This window comes from Puma concolor, chromosome B4 (assembly GCF_028749965.1).
Source record: "Puma concolor isolate L17-30 chromosome B4, mPumCon1.1.hap2, whole genome shotgun sequence".
Classification (NCBI taxonomy): Eukaryota; Metazoa; Chordata; class Mammalia; order Carnivora; family Felidae; genus Puma; species Puma concolor.
The window spans coordinates 10,832,005-10,850,878 of record NC_141673.1 but is presented as its reverse complement, the minus strand read 5'-3'; the positions used below and the strand labels follow the sequence as shown (position 1 = coordinate 10,850,878).

Below are 18,874 nucleotides of genomic sequence, written 5' to 3'. Positions count from 1 at the left end.
CACCGGGAAGGATGCGTGGGGAGAAGAGGCCTCGCATCCTTAAGCCTCCCCAACCTTTGCGCTGGCATTCCTGAAATTTCACCATGATCACTTTCGTTCATTCATGCAACCTCTTTGGGACCTGCAATCCTAAGGGTCCTCGCATTGATTTATCTCCTACCGTGGCTGTCAAACTGTCCCTTTATCTGACACCAGAGGCTGACTCCCTCAGCTGAGTCTCCTCTCGGCCTCTCCCAATTCTCTGGCTACCCCCAACCCAGGCTCTGAGGGCAGAGAGAAGGGGCAGCCCCCCGCACACCAGCACCTCATGGCACACACGTGTCCTTCTGCGCAGACCTGTGTAGAGAGGGGACGTGCCGCACACACACCCTCGCACACCCATGCACACCCTCACACGCCCCGGCTGACCGTGACCCAAGCACACACTAGTAACGGTCACCGTTCACTGTTCACTGAGCCCTTTCTTCCCTGCGCCCGGCTCTGTGCATTTCACGCAGGTATCAATCCACGAAGAAGGTATTCCTTTTCTTATCTATAAAATGGGCAAACAGGCCAGAGAGACCAAGTGGGCTCCTCAAGGTCACACAGCCGGCAAAGGCAGAGCAGAGACATGTAGCTCAGGGCCCAAACCAACACCACCATCCCCACTGTGACAGGCAGAGCAAAGACCCCGCCCCAGCCAGGAACAGAGTGGCTGCACATCTAACAGGAAACTAGACCAAGAGAGGTTTAAACAAATAAGGGTTTAATTTTCTTACAGAGCCAGATGCCAAAAGGGACAAGCGTGCATGATTGTCATGGCCTTTCCTTCGTGATAACAAGGCAGCCACTCCGGATCTAGACATCGCACCCACATTCACAGCAGGAAGAGGGGATACGGGCCTGGTCTTCCCCAGAAGCCTCTCCAGAAGCCTCCCTATTGGCTTCGTTTAGTTCATACTAATAGACTGAGCAAGGGAGGCTGGGAAAATGACCAAAAAGATCATCACGACCGGCGGGGGTCCCTCATGAACCAGGATCTGAGTCTGGGCAGGCTGATTCTCCAGACAAAATGGGATCTGTTAGCAAGGGGTGGGAGCAAGGAGCTGGAGACTGGTCGGCAACACCCGTATCTGCCACAGACCCTGGATTCTGCCACTATTCCACCTGGGTCCCCTCCGTGGCTGGGACTCCAGCCGAGGGAGCCGGGAGTAGGCCGGCCCAGTGCTTGGCCCCAGGGGGAACGACAGAGACCAGAGCTGGGGGTGGAAGGCCAGACCCCACCAGGGGCCCAGGTAATTCTCTAGAGGGTTAGGACCCCTGAGCCCCAGCCCGGCTCAAGGGCCCCCCACCTCCCCCATGCTTATTCAATCCAGCCACTCAAGACCCACAGAAGCCCAGTCCCTGGGGCCTCTCTGGCCCTCACCTGGTGCACCTGTTCCCCGGGCTGTCCAATCCACTTCCCGGGGGCCTAGCATGCCTTCACTGCCAGCCACCATCCAACCCTGGGCTGGCCCACCGCTCAGAGGCCATGCCAGGGACTGTCCACCAAAGGGCACTTGCCACAGGTCCCCAGGGCTGCCTGGGGAGGCGAAGGATAACCAGAGGCCTCAGCCCAATCTTTGCCCAGCAGTTCAGGGTTCATCTGGCCACCAGCTGTGGGCACCAAGGAGTATCTGGGTAGAGGAGACAGTGGAGGGAACGAAACCTGTGGAGAGACCAGAAATGGGCAAGATGGTCACCCTGACCCCCAGGCTCAGTCCACGGGCTCCTGGGCGGGGGGGGGGGGGGGGGTACATGTCTCAGAGATGGTTTGGAGAGGAACTTCTCCACCACGGCACTATTAAAATTTAGGGCCAGATAATTCTTTGTTGTGGGGTGGTCTATGCATGGTAGGATGTTTTGCAGCACCCCTGGGCTCTACCCGCTAGAAGCCAGTAGAATCCCCCTGACTCATAACAATCAAAACTGTCTCCTTGGAGGGGCGCCTGGGTGTCTCGGTCGGTTGAGCGTCCGACTTCGGCTCAGGTCATGATCTCGCGGTCTGTGGGTTTGAGCCCCACATCAGGCTCTGCATTGACAGCTCAGAGCCTGGAACCTACTTCGGATTCCGTGTCTCCCTCTCTCTCTCTGCCCCTCCCCCGTTCTCTCTCTCTCTCTGTCTCTCTCAAAAATAAATAAACATTGAAAACAATTTTTTTTAATGTCTCCTTGGGGCGCCTGGGTGGCTCAGACGGTTAAGCGTCCGACTACAGCTCAGGTCATGCTCTCAAGACTCGTGAGTTCACGCCCCTCATCAGGCTCCATGCTGACAGCTCAGAGCCTGGAGCCTGCTTCGGATTCCGTGTCTCCCTCTCTCTCTCTGCCCCTCCCCTGCTCATGCTTGCTCTCTCTCTCTCAAAAATAAATAAACATTAAAAAAATGTTTTTTGTAATGTCTCCAGACATTGCCAGATGTCCCTGGGGCGGCAGCCCCTACTGAAAACCAACCGTTTAGAGAGACTTCAAGGGCCAGAGATGCCATGAGGAGACCCCAGCCGAGGCTAGACTATCCGATCACATGTACCTGAGCCCGCAGTCAGCTCCAGCTCTTTTAGGCAGGAACCTTTGGATTCTAGAATCTTCAGGCTTAGAGAGATATAGCCACAGCACGTACACCCTCACTGATGAGGAGCCCACCCCCATTAGAAGGCAGCTGCTCCCTTCATCTTAGAAATCTGAATTTTTTCCCTATGTTGAGCCAAACTCTGCCTCTTTGTAATGGCCAACTTGTTCGATGCAGCCCTGGGCCCAGGGCCCTTGAACGGTTGTGAGCCCTCTGCTCCACGCAGACCGCTCTGCACGAGTTCAGAGCCAGGCAGCCTGGTTCCCCCAGGGGTTCCATTTCAGGTCAAGCCAAAGTCCAGACCGAGCCTACAAGGCCTTGGGGAGTCCTCTGCCCCATCTCCAACCAACCACATTGGGCAACTCTCTCCCCTTTCTTCTGCGTGTCAGCCACACCGGCTTCCTTGAGCAGGCCCGCCCTCCCAGCACATCGAGTCACAGGCTGTGTTCTCACAGGCCTAATGTTCCTGTGGCCTGTTTGAGAGCAGAACCGGAAGGTGCCTCGGGGGCATTTTAGCCTTCTTTCCAACCATCTACCCACTGAAGAGAACCACGGAAGAGTATCAAGGAAACACAGAGCCTACAAAAGCTCAAATAAAAATTTCCCATCGGGGCCTGAAGTTCTTCCATTAGAGCATCTCCTCTGCTCAGCGAAGACATTTCAGTCTTCCAGGGGCTCCTGAAGAATCCCAGAGGATCAGGACGGGGAGAGCCCTTCAGATCCACAACACGCTGCCTCCCTGTGTTACAAATGGGGAGACCGAGGCCCAGAGAAAGCAAGGTATTTGCCCAAGGTCACACAGCAATCCTGGGGCAGAGCAGGGACTGAAATGCATTCCCTCGGCTCCCGGTTCTCTGCTCTCAGCCGCCAGGGCCCTCCTTCCCTTCGGGCTCTCCCATCTTTGGACGCCTGGATTCAGCTCCCTGTCATCCAATCCTACACTTTGGGCCCCCGGACTCACCTGGAAGGGTCCTCCTCAGGGGAGAAGGGGCCTTCTAGCTTAATGACATTGAGCTTCCCCTCAAAGACGCCATAGCTGAGGGTGACCTGGGCAGAGAAAAGCGAGCCAGGAAGTTCAGGTTGGCCAGGTGTCCCTCAGGGGACCCCACAAGGGGGCAGTGTTTGCGCAGAAGCAGGGAAGGCACATAAGACATCATGAGGGGCACGCAGAGCCTGCCTCTGTACCTGAAACCCCACCCTTAGCCCTGACAGCTTCGCTGAGGAGCCCACCCCACTCCACAAGGCTCTTCAAGCTTGTAGGGCACGGCCATGCCCGGATTCCATTTGGGTGCCCAACAGTCCACCCTACCTGTGACGCTGGAATGAGTCCCTTGCCTACAGACTAGGAAACTGAGTCGCGAAAAGGGAAGTGAGTTCCAGCAAATTCCATGCCTGGACAGAGGTTTCCTGAGACTCACGGCGGGGCCATGGCCCTCCCTCTCCTCCAGGAGCTTCAGGTCACTCTACTCGCAGTGAGGACATGAGATGATGCCCCTTGTCGAGGGACAGCAGAGCGCAGCGGTTAAAGACTGTAGGCTTAGGGGCCATCCAGGCAGGGCTCAAATCCCCTTCATGCCCCGTGCCATGGTTAGTTCAGCTCTCTGGCCTCAGTTTCCCTACCTACAGAATGGGAATGTCAGTGAACATTCCTCACGTGAACGTTGTAAGGAACCAGAGAGTACAGCAGATAAAGCCACCGGCCTGGTGCCTGGCACAGTGAGGATTCTGGAAATCCCAACCGTTAGGGTACCTGGTTTCGGTTGTCCCAAATCTGTCCCCCTCTTCCTGGCTTCAGGCCCTGCAGTCCCATTGGGACCAACCCTGCCGGCAGAATCAACACTAAGTCTTGGCCCTGGTAGGAGACAGGTGTGACCCAAGCAGGCCTTCCAACCGACGAGCACCAGCCCCGGGACTGGGCGGAAGGGGGAGCTCTCCTCTGGTGGGTGCGGTGGAACCCTGGGGCTGCCACCCCGCCAGCATGAGGGGCGAGCCTGCCTTGAGGGTTGGAGGTGGGCAGGGCTGAGTCGCTGTGTGCCCTTCTGAGGGTCCTTTGCCACCGTGGGCCTCGGTTTCCCCATCAGTAGGGGACAGCCCCACCCGCACCCTTCCCCCACTGCCCCGAGGCCAGCTCACCTGCTCTGGGAGCTGGGCGGCCCCCAGCAGCTGCAGGGTCTCCAGGTGGGAGTGGAAGAGGGGGCTGGGCTGCAGGTGGCCACCCAGCTTGCACTCGACAATGTAGCCCACGGTGCAGTCGTCGGGCAACCGGATGAGCGCGGCTGTTTCCACGAAGCGGGAGCCGCTGAGAGACAGAGCCGTGCTGTGGCCACCGGCCCAGGCCCTCGGCACCTAGAGCTCTCCCTGCCTCCCAGAAGGCCCTCCCTCCACCAGGGCCAGCTGCCTCCTGTGCACTGGGTGACCTCGGGCAAGCCACCAACCTGGGGAGCCTCAGTGTCCTCTTCTGTGAGATGGGCGTGATAACGGCCCTGCCCTCACTGGGCCATTGTGTAGATTAAGAGGAAGAGTGGTAAGAAGCAGCCCCCTTCTAAATGTATCCCTTCTTTTCTTTATATGCATTCACTCATTCATTCATTCTTTGTTGAGCTTAAGGATCTAGCTGGTGCCAGGTGCCATGCTAGGGCTGCGGATACAGAGATGAGAAAGAAATGCTTGCTGCCCTCTTCTGAAGGGAGACGGAGGGACAGGTCGTTTCAGACTAAGACTGGCACTAAGAGGGAAGCATGAGGCCTGGGAGACACCGGGAGGGTAAGGTGGGCTTCCCAGAGGAGGTGGCAGTCTTTTGCTCTGCTTTTTATGTCACCCTGACAGTGGCAGTCTTTAAACGGAGTCGCACAGGGTGTTCTGGAGTCAGCCAGATGTCGAGGAGGGGAGGAGCAGTGTCCCAGGTTAAGGGCACCACCTGACTGCATACCCCACGAGCTCCCCCGGGGGCCAGCCTGCCCCACTGCACAGGGGGCCCAGTGGGTGCAGAAGGCCCGCCTTCCCTCCCCATCCCAGCCCGTGCCCGAGGGTTGCACCTGCCCGGAGGGGTTACCTTTCCCAATTCACACAAATACCCCGTAAAGGTGGGCAGAAGCCCAGATGGGGGCACCAGGCACAGGGATGTCCCCTGGTCACGAGTACATATCTGCCGTCGGCATGCCCGAGGACAGCATTACCACCTCTAACCGGGACCTGAGTTCCCCCCACCACCCCCCCCCCCGCACTTGGAGGACCGCTCTGACCCCGCCCATCCAGATCAGAGCAGGCCAGGGTTGTGCAGACCTTGGAGCCAGAGCCAGCAGCTGAGTGACCTTGGACTAGTCACTTATTCGGCCTCTCACAGCCTCAGTCTCCTCAGCTGTGGAAAGGAGGCTAACACACCTTCCTCCCAGGGGCTGTGATTACTCTTGGGGAAGCACAGGCCTGGCTCAGAGCCTCTCTCAGCAGCCTCTCCAAGCAGACCTCGAGAGGCCAGGCCTTTGCCGCTTGCTTTCCAGAAAACCAGTACTCCCACCCCACTCTGGGGGCCCCTAGGGCTATCCCAGTCCAAACACCACCTCTTCCAGGAAGCCCTCCTCCCATCTCCAGGCAGAAGGCCCTACATCTTCCTTCCTCTGAATGCCCCTAAACTTGGCCTTCACCTCCCCTGTGACGTTTACCCGGAAGAACAGGGCTGCACGTGGGACTTAATATTTGCCTGGCTCAGACCAGGTGCCGACCCAAACATTTCCCCATTTAGCCCCCACAACAGCCCTTAGCTATTATATTATTAGGTTTTAACAGAGGGGGGGCACGGAGGCTCCCAGAGATGACACAACTCGCCTGTGAGTGGCACAGTGCCCTAGGCAGTGTATCCCTGAGGGCAGGAAGGCAGGTGGCTTGCTCACCACTAACTGTGTAACTCTGTGACACAGCATGAATGCCAGACAGTTCCTCAGGGGCTCACTCCCGAGCCCTTCCTGCTGCGAAGGCCGCCCGCACCAGGCCCTCCCCTCCCCCTGCCCCCTCCCCCCCCACCCCACCTTGGGGCTTTGCTTACCTGGCCCACGGGGCCATCTTCAAAGCCAGTTTGCGGTTGATGCAAAAGCCAGCGCCCCCAGTGGCAAACCAGAACTGTACCAGCCTCTGCGGGGAGAGGTAGGGGAGGGCCAAGGTTCAGGGTGAGCCTGGGGGGTGGGGGCAACGGCCAGACCACCCCTCACCCCCAACCAGCATGGCTCCAGGCTTGGGAGCGATAGTCCCGACACCACGATCACCGGCCAGGGGCACTGGCCTCGCCACTTACAGCTCCTGGGAGGGAGAAAGCTTTTCTGCACGAGGAGAGAAGGGGGCCTCCCATGGAGGAAAGAGAGAAGGACAGACGGGCCCGCGAGCCCCCGAGGCCAGCAAACCCCTTGACATCGCCATCTCAGGAATCATGAGTGTACCTTTGGGGTGTAAACCACTCTCTGCCCCCCCTCCTCCGTGGGGATTTGTGAAGCCAGAACTCCTGAGCTTCTCTAAGGCTTTCGGCAAACACCATACCCTCTCGGCTACACCCGCTCGTGACTAACAAGTTCCCTGAGGTTACCCTCTCCCGGGTACACAGTTGGTGCTTAATTGATGCATGCGGCATTGGGTGGGGGTTATCCCTCCTGATGCAGCAGTGAGAACCCTGGGCAGGAAGTCAGGAAGCCTGCGTCTGGGGCCTCGGCCTCCTCCACCGCACAGCCGTGTAACCTTGAGAAAGTCACTGCTCCCCTCTGGATCGCAGATTTGTCACCTGTGAGTGCATCTGCCCCGGTTGTGAAACCCAAGGGTTCTCCTGGCCCTGTGTCCTCCTCCTGACCACCTCCATGAGCTACTTCTGGAAATGCCGCTCTCTTAGATAAAGCAGGGTAAACAGGTTCTTAAGGACCTGGCATACAGTAGGTGTCCAATTGATGCTTGTTTAGTGAACTGTGGGCTCAGGGCTTCTGCTCCCAGATAATTAAAGTAACAACAACAATTAAAGTAAAGTATACGTGCCTTAACCCTGCGCACGGATATATGGGGTCCTGTGCTGCAGATGAGCTGACGAGGTACAGAGAAGTGAGGTGCAGAGAACCGAGGTCCCAGAGCTGGGACTGAGCCCAAGCCGGAGCTCTTGCCCGATTCTGCTGCCCTCCCCCCCCACAACCCAGACGGTACCCCAGAATCCGAACAGGCTAGGACACTTTGGGGAGGAGTCTAGGGAATCCCGCCTAGGAGTCTGTGCAAGAAGAATATTCGTGCACGTCCTGGAGTCGGGGCCTGGGTGGGCCCAGCAGTACTGAACCTGCTCAGGAAGCATGAGGCTCAGAGAGGAAGGCCGAGCTGGCTTGGGTACCGATCGCCAACACTTACTAGTGTCATCACGTGTCAGGTCCCATCCCAAGCACTTGGATAGGTGACCTCGCTAAATTGTTTCTTATCTTGCTCACAACCGCCCCGTCAGGTGGGGACGCTGATCGCCCATTTCACCGGTGAGGAAACTGAGGCACAGAAAGGCGGGATGACTTCAGCGAAGGTCACGAAACCAGGAGGCGGCACAGGTGGCCCGTGAACCCAGGGAGTCGGGCTCCAGAGCAGGGTTCTCAACCCCTCCATCCAAGCGTGTGGTGGTGCGGGGGCCTCCTGGGGCACCCCTCGGCTCACCTGGAGCCGACTCTCACACACACACACACACACACACACACCCAGGGCCCGGGAGGATTTAATTAGGGCTCAGAGGCCCCATTAGCCGCTGATAATTAAGGTTTTGTGTTTCCTGCTCTTGGTTTCCCTGATGAAGCAGATGGTGAGCCGGGGAGGCAGAGAGCCCTACAGCCTGGGGCTCCTGCTCCATACGCTGCCTCCAGGGAGGGGGACCCCCTCACTAGCCTTTTCCCTGGGGCCAAGGGAGCCCCCTAGGGGCCTGGCGGGGCCTGGGGACCCGGAGAGAACCATGCTACGCACTTCTACTAAAAAAATGCCTCCCTATTTATCTGAAAGTCGAATGCAACTTTCATCCTGGTTCGGGGCTTGGTTTTTTCCCTAAATCTGACAGTCCTCGTTAGTGCCCATCTAGGTCTGGAGCTGAAGCTGGGGACCCTGTTGGGCCAGGTGTCACCTCTTTAGTCTGTAGACAGGAGGGGTGCGCAGGGGAGGGGCTCAGGGGCTGCGGGCAGCGCAATCGGCCAGCTGGCCCAGCAGCGCTGGGCACTTGAACGGCTGATATACAACTACATGACGATACCAGGGGCTCCGAGCCCTGCCCCTGCCTGCCCCATCCCCCCGCCCCCCCGGCCTGGCCACAGCCCACACCCGTGGCCTCCGCTGCACAAGGAGGAAGGGAGGGACCCACCGTGCGGTTGTGCGGCCTGGGCTCCGAAGCGCGGATAGGCCGGTTCAGGCTGGGCCGGCCTAGGTAGACGTCGCGGGTCTGTGGGAAGGTTTTTAGCAGCTTCAGCAGTGCCCTTGGGTTCACATAGTTGTCGTCATCCACGTGGCAGAACCACCTGTGGGGATCCAAGGGGGGGATGCTAAGCTTGGAGGAGGGTTCCCAAGGGCTGCTGGCCAACCAGGCTCCCCTTGAGCCCCCCCCCCCCATAATAAGTCAACAAAATCAGGGAGAGTAGCTGACATTTAAGGCACACGGTCTGAGCCAGACAGCATCTCGTGTGAGCTCCCGAGAACAGTGTGCCCACTTAACGCGTGGGGACCAAGACTCAGCAAGGTTAAGACACTTGCCCAAGATCCCACAGCTGGTAAATGGCATGACTTGAACCCAGACAGTCTGCCCAGAGACAGACCCCAGGAGGCCCTACGTGATGAGATTCACAAGACCCAGCCAAACTTCACTTTCTTGACACAAAACCCTATTCAGGAACCAGCCTGAGGCACAGGCCACAGCTGTCCCCAGAGACCCAGGCACACTCACCTCAGCCCGCTGGCCAAGAAGGTGTCGAACTCAGCAGCCATCTTGCAGGACAGGGCGGGGTGGCTGTGCTCAGCGGAGCAGTTGGTGACCACGAGGTGGGACCCTGGAGAAGTGGGGACGAGTCAGAGGACCCTGCCCAGGTCCTTCCCACAGCCCCGCACACTGTGAGAATACAGAGCAAGACCTCAGACAGCCTGGAGCATTCTCATTCTACACACGGGGAAACTGAGGCCCGGGAGAGCTGACCCTCCCCAAACCCATACCTGTCTCCAGCAAAGAAGCCTGCCCCTCATCCTGGGCAAAGGGGGATCCCCACATGCCAAGGGTGGGCAGCCCTGTTTCCTGAGGGCCCCGGGCCAGGGGACAGCCACCCCACCTTTCCCTGGTAACAGCTGAGGGGCCCCCACCCCACCCAGAATTACCCAGTCTCTCCTGGAGGCCTTCATCTGGGCTGTCGGTGAAGACAAAGGTCTAAGAAGGAGAAAGGGGAGTCAGGACTAGAGTCAGCCAAGGGCAGGCCCCGGGGGTCGCTCACAGCCAAGCCCCTGCTAAAACACCTGTCCACACCTCTGTCCTCCATCAGTGACAGACACACCCCCTCCCACCGTCACACGCGCCTTTAAGACAACATGACTTTCTCGGCTACGCCCCCCCCCCCCCCCAACACACACAACCCAGCTGTCAAAGCCACACGACTTCATGGTGCACACCAGCACCCACGGGGACCCTACCGGAGTCGCACCGTCTTCTATCTCACACACATGCACACACTGCAGTCCCACGTGGCCCCTCCCTAACCACACGTACACAACCCTAGACGCTTTGACAGGAGACAGACCCACGCACGGGGACACCGCACTGCTTGGGGAGACAGTCGCGGCTTTCAGGGCCACGGAAGCTCTCTGGGCGGGCACAGGGCCCTTGTGCAGCTCGGAAATTTTACATCGTGATCCAGTCCAGCTCTCTCCCAGACTGGAGAGGCGCCCCACCAGCAGCTTGCACGCTCCTGGTCCCTGAGGACCTCACTTAACCTCAAGACAGGTGTCGTGATCTGTCTCCCTCGCAGATGGCGAAACTGAGGCTAAGTGACAGACTAAGGTCGGACAGTTGGCGACTGCTGAGCTGGGATTCGAGCCCACAGGCCTTGGACCTCTCCTCCCCACCTCCCAGGCAGGTAGAAGCCGCTCAACCCCCAAAGAAACTGAACACAAACCGAATGAGCTGCAGAGACAAACCCTCCACGGGCAGCTGATGGCAAGACAGAGACCGGCGGCCGGGGACTGGTCTGACCCCCATTCCACACCGAGCAGAGCACGAGCGCCTCTCCCTGCTCCAGCAGGTCCCCTCACCTGCCCAGCACAGCGAGGGCCTCCTCTGACGCTTAGGTGGCCCTGCCCAGGGTCCTGACAACTTTGAACTCTTTCCAAGTGAGGACCAAGGAGAAAGCATCTCACCCGTTTAAAGGGCCTCGACTCCCCCATCTGTCACTCTGGCCACGCTAGCCCTGCCCTCCCTCCAGACTTAGGGCCTCTGACCGCAACGCCCCTCCCCGCTCAGCCACAAACACCTCCCTGCTTTCCAGGAACCAGCCCTTCAGATCAGATCAGCGCCTGCTCTGAGCCTCAGTTTACCCAGCCGGAAAATGGGGACTAGTGGTAGCTGTGAGGGCAAAGTGAAATAGCGTGAGAAAGAACGAGAAAGAGTTGGCAGTGAAGTCAGGCTCAGCTTCTTATCTCAGGGGGGAACTGAGGCACAGGAGGCCAGAAGCCAGGGGTTGGGCACAGGAAGGGGCAGGAGGGAACCAGTCCTATCTCCCCAAGACCCATGGCCCTTGCTCTGAGCCACTATTATCTTTCAATGGATTATTGCAAGACCTTCAGATCTCTTTTCCTGTCAGGACCAAAACCAGATAATACCCCCTACCCACCACCCTACCTGGTACCTTCTGTGGCTCCCTACTGCCCCTGGGACAAAGGCCAGCGTCCTAAGTGCGGCCATGAGGGGCCACCCAGTCCCTGTGCCTAATGCAGCCTATCTCATCACTTCCTGCCCCACCTCTTCTCTTAAATTCAAAGGCCTTTCAGTTCCCCAAATGTGCCACATACACGCACACCCTTCTGAGCCTTTGCATATTCTGTGCCCTCTTCTTGCCCGACCCCCCTCCCATGTGCCCCTCAGCCTCCTGTCCCTCTTTATGGTAACAGCAGCCCCTCGGTTATGGAAATCTACCCTTTGGTCTCTCCCTCCAGACAGTGACACGCTGAAGGGCACGGGCCTGGTCTGATTTACGCCCCCCTGTCCCGGCACTGGCTCACCTCCGGGAGGCCTGGGTGGCATCCACCTTCTGAGCCCCTCTCCCTCGGGTCTGCCCCCCACCTTTTCAGATTTAGCTGACACTGCAGGTCCCTGGATATCCTCGCAGAAAGTGTCGGTCCCCTTCTCTATCCCATCCGCTGCCTCGGGGATGCTATCGAGCCTCTTGGCTTTAAACGCCATCAAGAAACCATGAAATCCCACCTCATCCAAGACCTCTCCGGGGGGTGGGGGGGGAGGCTAGCAGGTGCCTCACACTCAGTGCCGGAACCGCCCCCCCCCCCCGCCCACCTGTGTTCCTCTGGGCCCTCCCCATCTGGCTGGGACCCAGCACCTTGGGGTCACCATGCCTCCTCTCTTTCCTTCACACCCCACATCCAGTCGTGTCAGCAAATTCTGCTCACCCAACCTACAAATTACCCAGGATGCGACCTCTCCTCACCGGCCTCCACGGCCACCCAGCGGCCCAGCCCACTCCTGCCTGCTTGGCTGCAGTCACCTTTCCCCTGGTCTCCCTGCTCGGTCCTGCCCCCACCGGGAGCCTGTTTTCCACACTGCCCCCAGAGAGCCAGTAAAATAAATCAGGCTTTTCTTGCCCTGCTCCTTGGCAAACTTTCCACCAGATAGTGGAACCCTCTCGAGTTGGGAGCGTGGGCCAAATGGGTCAGGGATGTTTGCCGATGGATGAATAAGCCGGAATCGGTGGGGGGAGGGGGAAGGAGAGGGTCCCGCAGCAGGGCCGGGGGGCTGGGCGGGGCGCATGAGGCCCGTGTTCCCGTCCCTGGGAACCCGGAGATTGGCACAGAGCAGTGGGCAGAGTTTCCTCTGGGCCAAGGGTTGCATTTAATTTGTTTAAGGAGGAGACTCTGACAATGGTTAAAACCTCACAGGAAAACAAAAGGACAGTCAGCCTGCTGGGGTCAGGGGAGGGGGCGGCTGGGGGCCATCTGCTGCAGGGGAGGGGAGATGTGGGGCCCACAGCGCTCCCCCCACCCCTACCCACCGCCCTCGAGGGGACTGTGGGGAAGGGAAAGGCTCCCCATGGATCACAAAAAAGGGCCTCCCCCAGCCCACCCCCTCTCCCCGGGACAAAGGCCGCACGCGAGCTGCCACAAAGGCCCACCTGCCACCCGGCCGCCCTTAACCAGCTGGGGCGGGCGCCCAGCCCTGGAGAGTTAACCAGCTCAGGCCTGCTCCTGCTGGCAGAGCTGAGAGAGGCTCCGAGACCCTCCTGTTCCTGTGCAGACGGGGAAACTGAGGCCTGAGAGGGAGAGAGCCTTGGCCAAGATCACAGAGACGGGTAAGCCAAAGGGCTCAAAGGGTGGAGACAAAGAGGACCCAGAGGCAGCGGGATGGCAGGGTGTCCCCCGGTCTCCCTTCCTCTTCCTCAATTTGAGCATCCTGCCTTTTCTCAACTCTGCCTCAAAGGACGAGGTTTCTAGCCTCTGCCCCTCGTGCTGGGGGCAGAAGGTGAGAGTGTGCAACTGAGTGAACTCATCTCCTACCTCTGTTTAACTGTGCTCAGTTTCCTGGCCTATAAAACAGGACCCTCAGTGCCTGCCCCTCGGGGGCTGTTGTGAGGGTTAAACGGAGTGAGGCATGTGCGGCCCCTTGGCTGCCGAGCTACCCGGCAGGTACTCCCTCTGGCTGCCTAGTTGGCATCTGGGACTGAGCTCGAGGCAGGGAGTGGGCAGCTGTTTCCTCTCTTTGCAGACCTGGTCCTGCCAGGGCCAGCCACCCAGGCTGGGCACCCAAGGACCCTCTCCTGGGGCCCAGTGACCAGGCAGCCCTGAGATCCCGGGTCTCAACAGAGAAGGAAGGGTCCCAACCGGGAGGTGGGACCAGGGCTCTGCGCCCCCAGGCCTTCAGGGTGCTGCGGACAAGCACTTCCTCCCTCTGGCCTCAGTTTCCTCATCCGGGGCAAGGGCACCACCATGGCGATCAAGACAAGGCAGGAAAGGGCCTCAGACCACGTGAGGCACGCTCCCGGGTACACACAGACACAGCACCATAAACAGGAAGGTCTGCGGGGAGGGCCAGGCTCAGCGGCTTCCGCAGGAGGAACCAGACTCTCCCCAAGAGGAGAAGCTGTGTGTGGGGGCGCCCCAGGGAAGAACCTGGGTGCTGGGGTCCCAGTGGAGAAAGGTTTAAATAGGGTGCCAGGACATCACGGCCAGGAAGTCAGGGGTGGGGGTGCCCTCTCCCCAGAAGGCCCTGGGCTCTTGCAGACATCACCTTCCCGGCTCTTCAGTGTCCCGGGAGCCCCCAACCCCCTCCCAAGGCTCAGTCACTTCCTCCCACTGAGCTGTAGGGACAGTGTGTGTGTGTGTGTGTGTGTGTGTGTGTGTGTGTGTGTGTGTAAACGTGCCCCTCCACCTCTCCCAGAGATGGTTCCCCAACAACCCCAAATCACTGACCTTGCTTGGGGAGGGCACCGGGTCTGGGGAGGGCAAGAGCCAGAAGGGACTCAGCTTGTGCCCGGAAAGACATAAGCCACATGCCCCCGTCACACACACACACACACACACACACACACACACACACACACGATCCCACAGCTGGCCCCCACTCTGATCTCTCCCCCACAGCAGCCTCAACCACCACCCCCACAGCACACCTCCCTCCCTCCCTCCCTCCCTCCCTCCCTCAGAAACTGCCCCACAGGAAAGGAGCACAGGAGATGAGGGCCCGCTGCCCTGGACACACCCTGGGCAGCAGAGGCAAGGGGACAGGGATCATCAGCAATTCTGAAAGGATGCCCCCCGCCCCTCTCCCTCCCAAACAGGCCCCACCTAGACCTTCCCGTGTCCTCGGCAGCTCAGCCCCTGTCCTCCACTCTCCCAGCCAGGGTGGTAGGACAGCACCCGGGGCCTGGACTGGGTGCAGCCTGGCCTGGGCACATGTCAGAAGTCAGGACTCTCAGAGGCCTCTACCCCAGCCGCCCAACACCCCACCCCCACCCCCACCCCCGCATTGTCCCCATCGCGGGTCTGGGCCAAGGTGGGCAGGAGGAAAGCCTGTTGGAGAACAGCCAGGGAACAGAGGGACACCCCCCCGCCCCCGCCCCAGGAGGGACTGAGGAGTGGGCATGAGGACCACCTGGTTCCAGAGCCAGTGAGGGGCACAGGCAGGGGCCGCAGGAGCCCTTGATCCTGGGAGGAAGGAGGAGCCGGGAGTGGAGTCCAGACAGGGCAGGTGGGCAGGCAGCTTCTCCCTGGAGGCTGCCAGGGACCCCAGCCCAATGGAAAGGCTTCCACGAGTCCCTCAGGTCAGGGGCCACTCTGGGGGCCTACAGTTGCCCACTTGTCACCTGTTCCCTGGTCCTGGAGACCCACGTGTCCAGCAGCAGCTCCAGGCGCGAGTGGTGGAAGGCTCGGGTCGTCTTGACCGTGATGAAGACATCGCGCAACTGCAGCTCAGGGGACAGAGGGCTTGGCGGGCCCAGCGCGGGAGCCTCCCGCGCGCCGTCGGGGGACAGGCTCGAGTGGTACCGCAGGGAGAGGAGCCCCGTGCACAGAAGGGTGAGGAAGGCTCCCGCCAGGCCCCGGAGGAGGCGGCACTGCATTGGCCCCGGGACCCCAGACGGCTCAGCCCCCAAATCCCAAACCGGACAGCGAGGGGAGGCTGGTTAGGCTGGGGCGCCGGCAAAGGCCAAAGTCTGGTGGGCCCCAGGGGCAGGCGAGGAGGGCCGAGGTGGGGGCTGGTGCTCTGGGCCGGGACGCGGAGCCATGGCAGCGCCGCGCCGCCGCGGCCACTCCACCTGCTCCCGCCGCGCTCCCGCCCCGGCGCTCGGGCCAGGCCCCGCCCCTGCCTCCAGCTCAGCCCGAGGGGCGGGGCCCGCCCTGGGGAGCCCCCGAGGCGGCTGGAAACGACACAGGCACCGCGGAAGGGACAGCCCCCGGCCCCGGCCAGCTGCTCTAGCGGGGGTGGGGGCGACAACAAACCCTCCACGCCCCGTGGAAGGGAGGGGCCGTCCCAGCCTCCCCACTCCCCGGAGACTGTCGGCTGAGCCCCTTCAACACCCGTTATTTTCGGGGCTCCCGCTCGCCAGCCTCCCGGCGAGTCCTCTCGCTGTATGCACCTCCTCCTGCGTGCTCTCCCCCATCCTCCCCGTTGTCACCCAGGTTCCTCTGGCCAAGCTTCATGCCGTTTGGACGTCAAGGCTCAGCTCAAGGAAGGGTCCCCTCCGCCACAAAGCCTTCCCTGCTGCCCCCCTCCCTGTCTCTGGGGCACCTACCGTAGGTGGCTCAGTTCCTTTGCTCCTCACGCCGGCGCTAGGATAGTTATTCCCAGTTGATCGCTGAGCACAAAAGGCATGGAAGGATCTAGCGGCACAGCCACAGAGCCAGTGGAACCCAGGTCTCTGGGCCTCGTCTGGGCCACAGGAGGCCTCGAAGCGTATCTCTCCTGCTGTAGCCCACCGCACCCCATCTCACTCAGCAGTCTGTATTGCCGCCCTTCTCCCGGCCCGCTGTGGACAGAGGGCCTTCTCCAGCCACCGCTTCCATCATGCTGGACACAAGGCCACTCACGTCTCATCCTTCCTCTGACGGAGTCCCCATCTCCCTCAGAACACAAGCCAAAGATCATACATACAGCAACCTGCAGGCCCCAACCCCACCTCCTACTACTCTCCCCTTGTTCCCTCCGCTCCAGACCCACTGGGCTTCTGGCCAGTCCAGATGCACACCTACCTCAGGACCTTTGCACGTGCTGTTCCTGCCTGGACCTTTCCCTAGAGGTCTGCATGTCTCGCTCCCTCACCTCCTTCATTTCTTGACACAAATGTCATGTTCTCTATGAGGCATTCCCAGGCCACTTTTTAAAAACTGCGATGTCAGGGCACCTGAGTGGCTCAGTCACTTAAGCGTCCCTTGATTTCAGATCATGACCTCATGATCTCACGGTTCGTGAGTTCTAGCCCTGTGTCAGGCTCTGTGCTGAGAGTGTGGAGCCTGCTTGGGATTCTCTCTCCCTCTTTCTCTCTCTACCCCTCCTCTGTTTGCACACATATGTGTTTTCTCTCTCAAAATAATAAACATTTTTTTAAAAATTGCAATGTTTGAGGGGGCATCTGGGTGGCTCAGTCGGTTAAGCGTCCAACTTCAGCTTGGGTCATGATCTCACGGCTTGTGAGTTCAAGCCCCACATCAGGCTCTGGGCTGACAGCTCAGAGCCTGGAGCCTGCTTCGGATTTTGTGTCTCCCTTTCTCTCTGCCCCCTCCTAGTCATGTTCTTTCTCTCTCAAAAATAAATAAACACTAAAAAATATTGCAATGGGGTGCCTGGGTGGCTCAGTCGGCTAAGCGTCCGACTTCAGCTCAGGTCACGATCTCCCGGTCCGGGAGTTCGAGCCCCGCGTCGGGCTCTGGGCTGATGGCTCGGAGCCTGGAGCCTGCTTCCGATTCTGTGTCTCCCTCTCTCTCTGACCTTCCCCCGTTCATGCTCTGTCTCTCTCTGTCTCAAAAATAAATAAATGTTTAAAAAAAAAAACTAAAAAAAAATATTGCAATGTTTGGGGCACCTGGGTGGCTCAGTCAGTTAAGTGTCCACCTTAGGCTTAGGTCATGGTTTCACAGTTCATGGGTTCAAGCCCCGTGTCGGGCTCTGTGCTGACGGCTCAGAGCCTGGAGCCTGCTTCGGAATCTGTGTCTGCCTCTCTCTCTGCCCCTCCCCTGCTCACGCTCTCTCTCAAAAAAAAAAAAAAAATGAATGTTAAAAAAAAATTTTTTAATTGCAATATTTTCTCTCCCCTCGTTCATAGCCCCCCAGACCTATCCTGTTTTGCTATGTTCTCTCCACAGCACTTTTCATCTCCCAACACCCTGTATATTCTACTTCTCTATTGTCTGTCTTTCTGCTGAGTGTATACAGGGAGTTCTTTTTTCTTCACTGAATCCTCACTGCCTAGAATAGTGCCTGGCACATAGTAGGAGCTCAAGAAATATTCGTCAAACACAAGAAAGTACCAGATGGTTGGTGAATTAGCCTGGGCCTGCTGTGACCCACCCCTGCACCGTGGCTGTTGAGGGAGAGGAAAAGAAAATCAACCCTTGGGAATCACCCTCCTGTGGGCTGGCCCCATGCCAAGCCCCTTTCGCGGCCCATCTTCCCAGAACAGCATCTCCGGGGGATGATCCCAGGCTTTGGGCCACACAGACCAAGGTTCAAATCCTGACGGGGCTATTTACTAGCCATGTGACTTCGGTCAAGTTGCTTCACCTCTCTGAACTTTAATTTCATCATTTATAAGGTGGGGACAAAAATAAGACCCGGTGAGGATTAAGGGGTTAGTGGGCTCCTCCACCCCAGTGGAAGGACACCTAACATGAGACCAGGCAAAGGCAGCTGCCTTACCGAGGTCCTGCAACGTCACCCAGATTCCTATGTCCATAGACCAAGCACTGGGCCAGACACACAGCAAGGAAGTGGGGAGGTTCCTTGACCCAGATGAGCATCATTACCCAGTCTCCACACCCAGGGGGCCACAGGCACCCACCGTCCTGCCACAAGGCAGAGAACACGGCATGACAGAGAAGTCCCAAGGCCTGGGAGAATCAAGCAGCCTTCATGGAGACGGTGTGTGAGCCAGACCTCAAAGGACACTACGATTTAGGCAGCCCCTACCTCTGAACTTGGGACTTCCCAGCCTCCTTTCCTACCACTCCCCAGGGGGCCACACTCAATGCATTTTCGGCCTCTGAGACTCTGCTCTGGAGGCTCCTTCCACCTAGTAAACATTCCCCGAAATCGCCAGGGGCCGACCCAAGTTCATCACTGTGACAGAGGACGGTCATAGGATGACCAAGGACAGCACTTTGGCACACAGGTCCAGTAAGTACTTCTTGAAGAAAGGAATCCCAGACCCTAGGCGTAAGCGGCAGCCCCCGTGGTGATCCTGCTTAGACCATCCTCTCTGGTCCAACTGTCTCAGGGACCTGACTGTGCACGTGGGGGGGTTTGCGCTTGGCCCCCTGCACTCAGCAGCTGGGCCCCTTAAGCCAAGACCGGACCCTGCTAGCCTTGGTGTCCCCTCTCCAGGGGACCCTCCTTTGATG

At 59.1% G+C, this 18,874-nt stretch overlaps 1 protein-coding gene across 2 annotated transcripts; it reads right to left on the bottom strand.

Annotated features, from left to right (window-relative positions):
* Nucleotides 1-724: 724 nt before the first annotated feature.
* MFNG (MFNG O-fucosylpeptide 3-beta-N-acetylglucosaminyltransferase) lies at nucleotides 725-15,615 on the bottom strand. Of its 2 annotated transcripts, XR_015253321.1 has the most exons (9): nucleotides 15,127-15,615; nucleotides 9,926-9,974; nucleotides 9,504-9,606; nucleotides 8,928-9,081; nucleotides 6,624-6,709; nucleotides 4,718-4,883; nucleotides 3,546-3,631; nucleotides 1,406-1,687; nucleotides 725-1,058 (listed from the first exon to the last, which is right to left on the bottom strand). XR_015253321.1 is itself a non-coding variant. In XM_025926969.2 (8 exons), the coding sequence occupies exons 1-8, from the start codon at nucleotides 15,379-15,381 to the stop codon at nucleotides 1,621-1,623; spliced, it is 966 nt and encodes a 321-aa protein (XP_025782754.1). In that variant the 5' UTR covers nucleotides 15,382-15,615; the 3' UTR covers nucleotides 725-1,620. The 2 variants fall into 2 exon arrangements, 1 of the variants encoding a protein (XP_025782754.1); XM_025926969.2 differs by having other exon boundaries at nucleotides 725-1,687.
* Nucleotides 15,616-18,874: the final 3,259 nt, after the last annotated feature.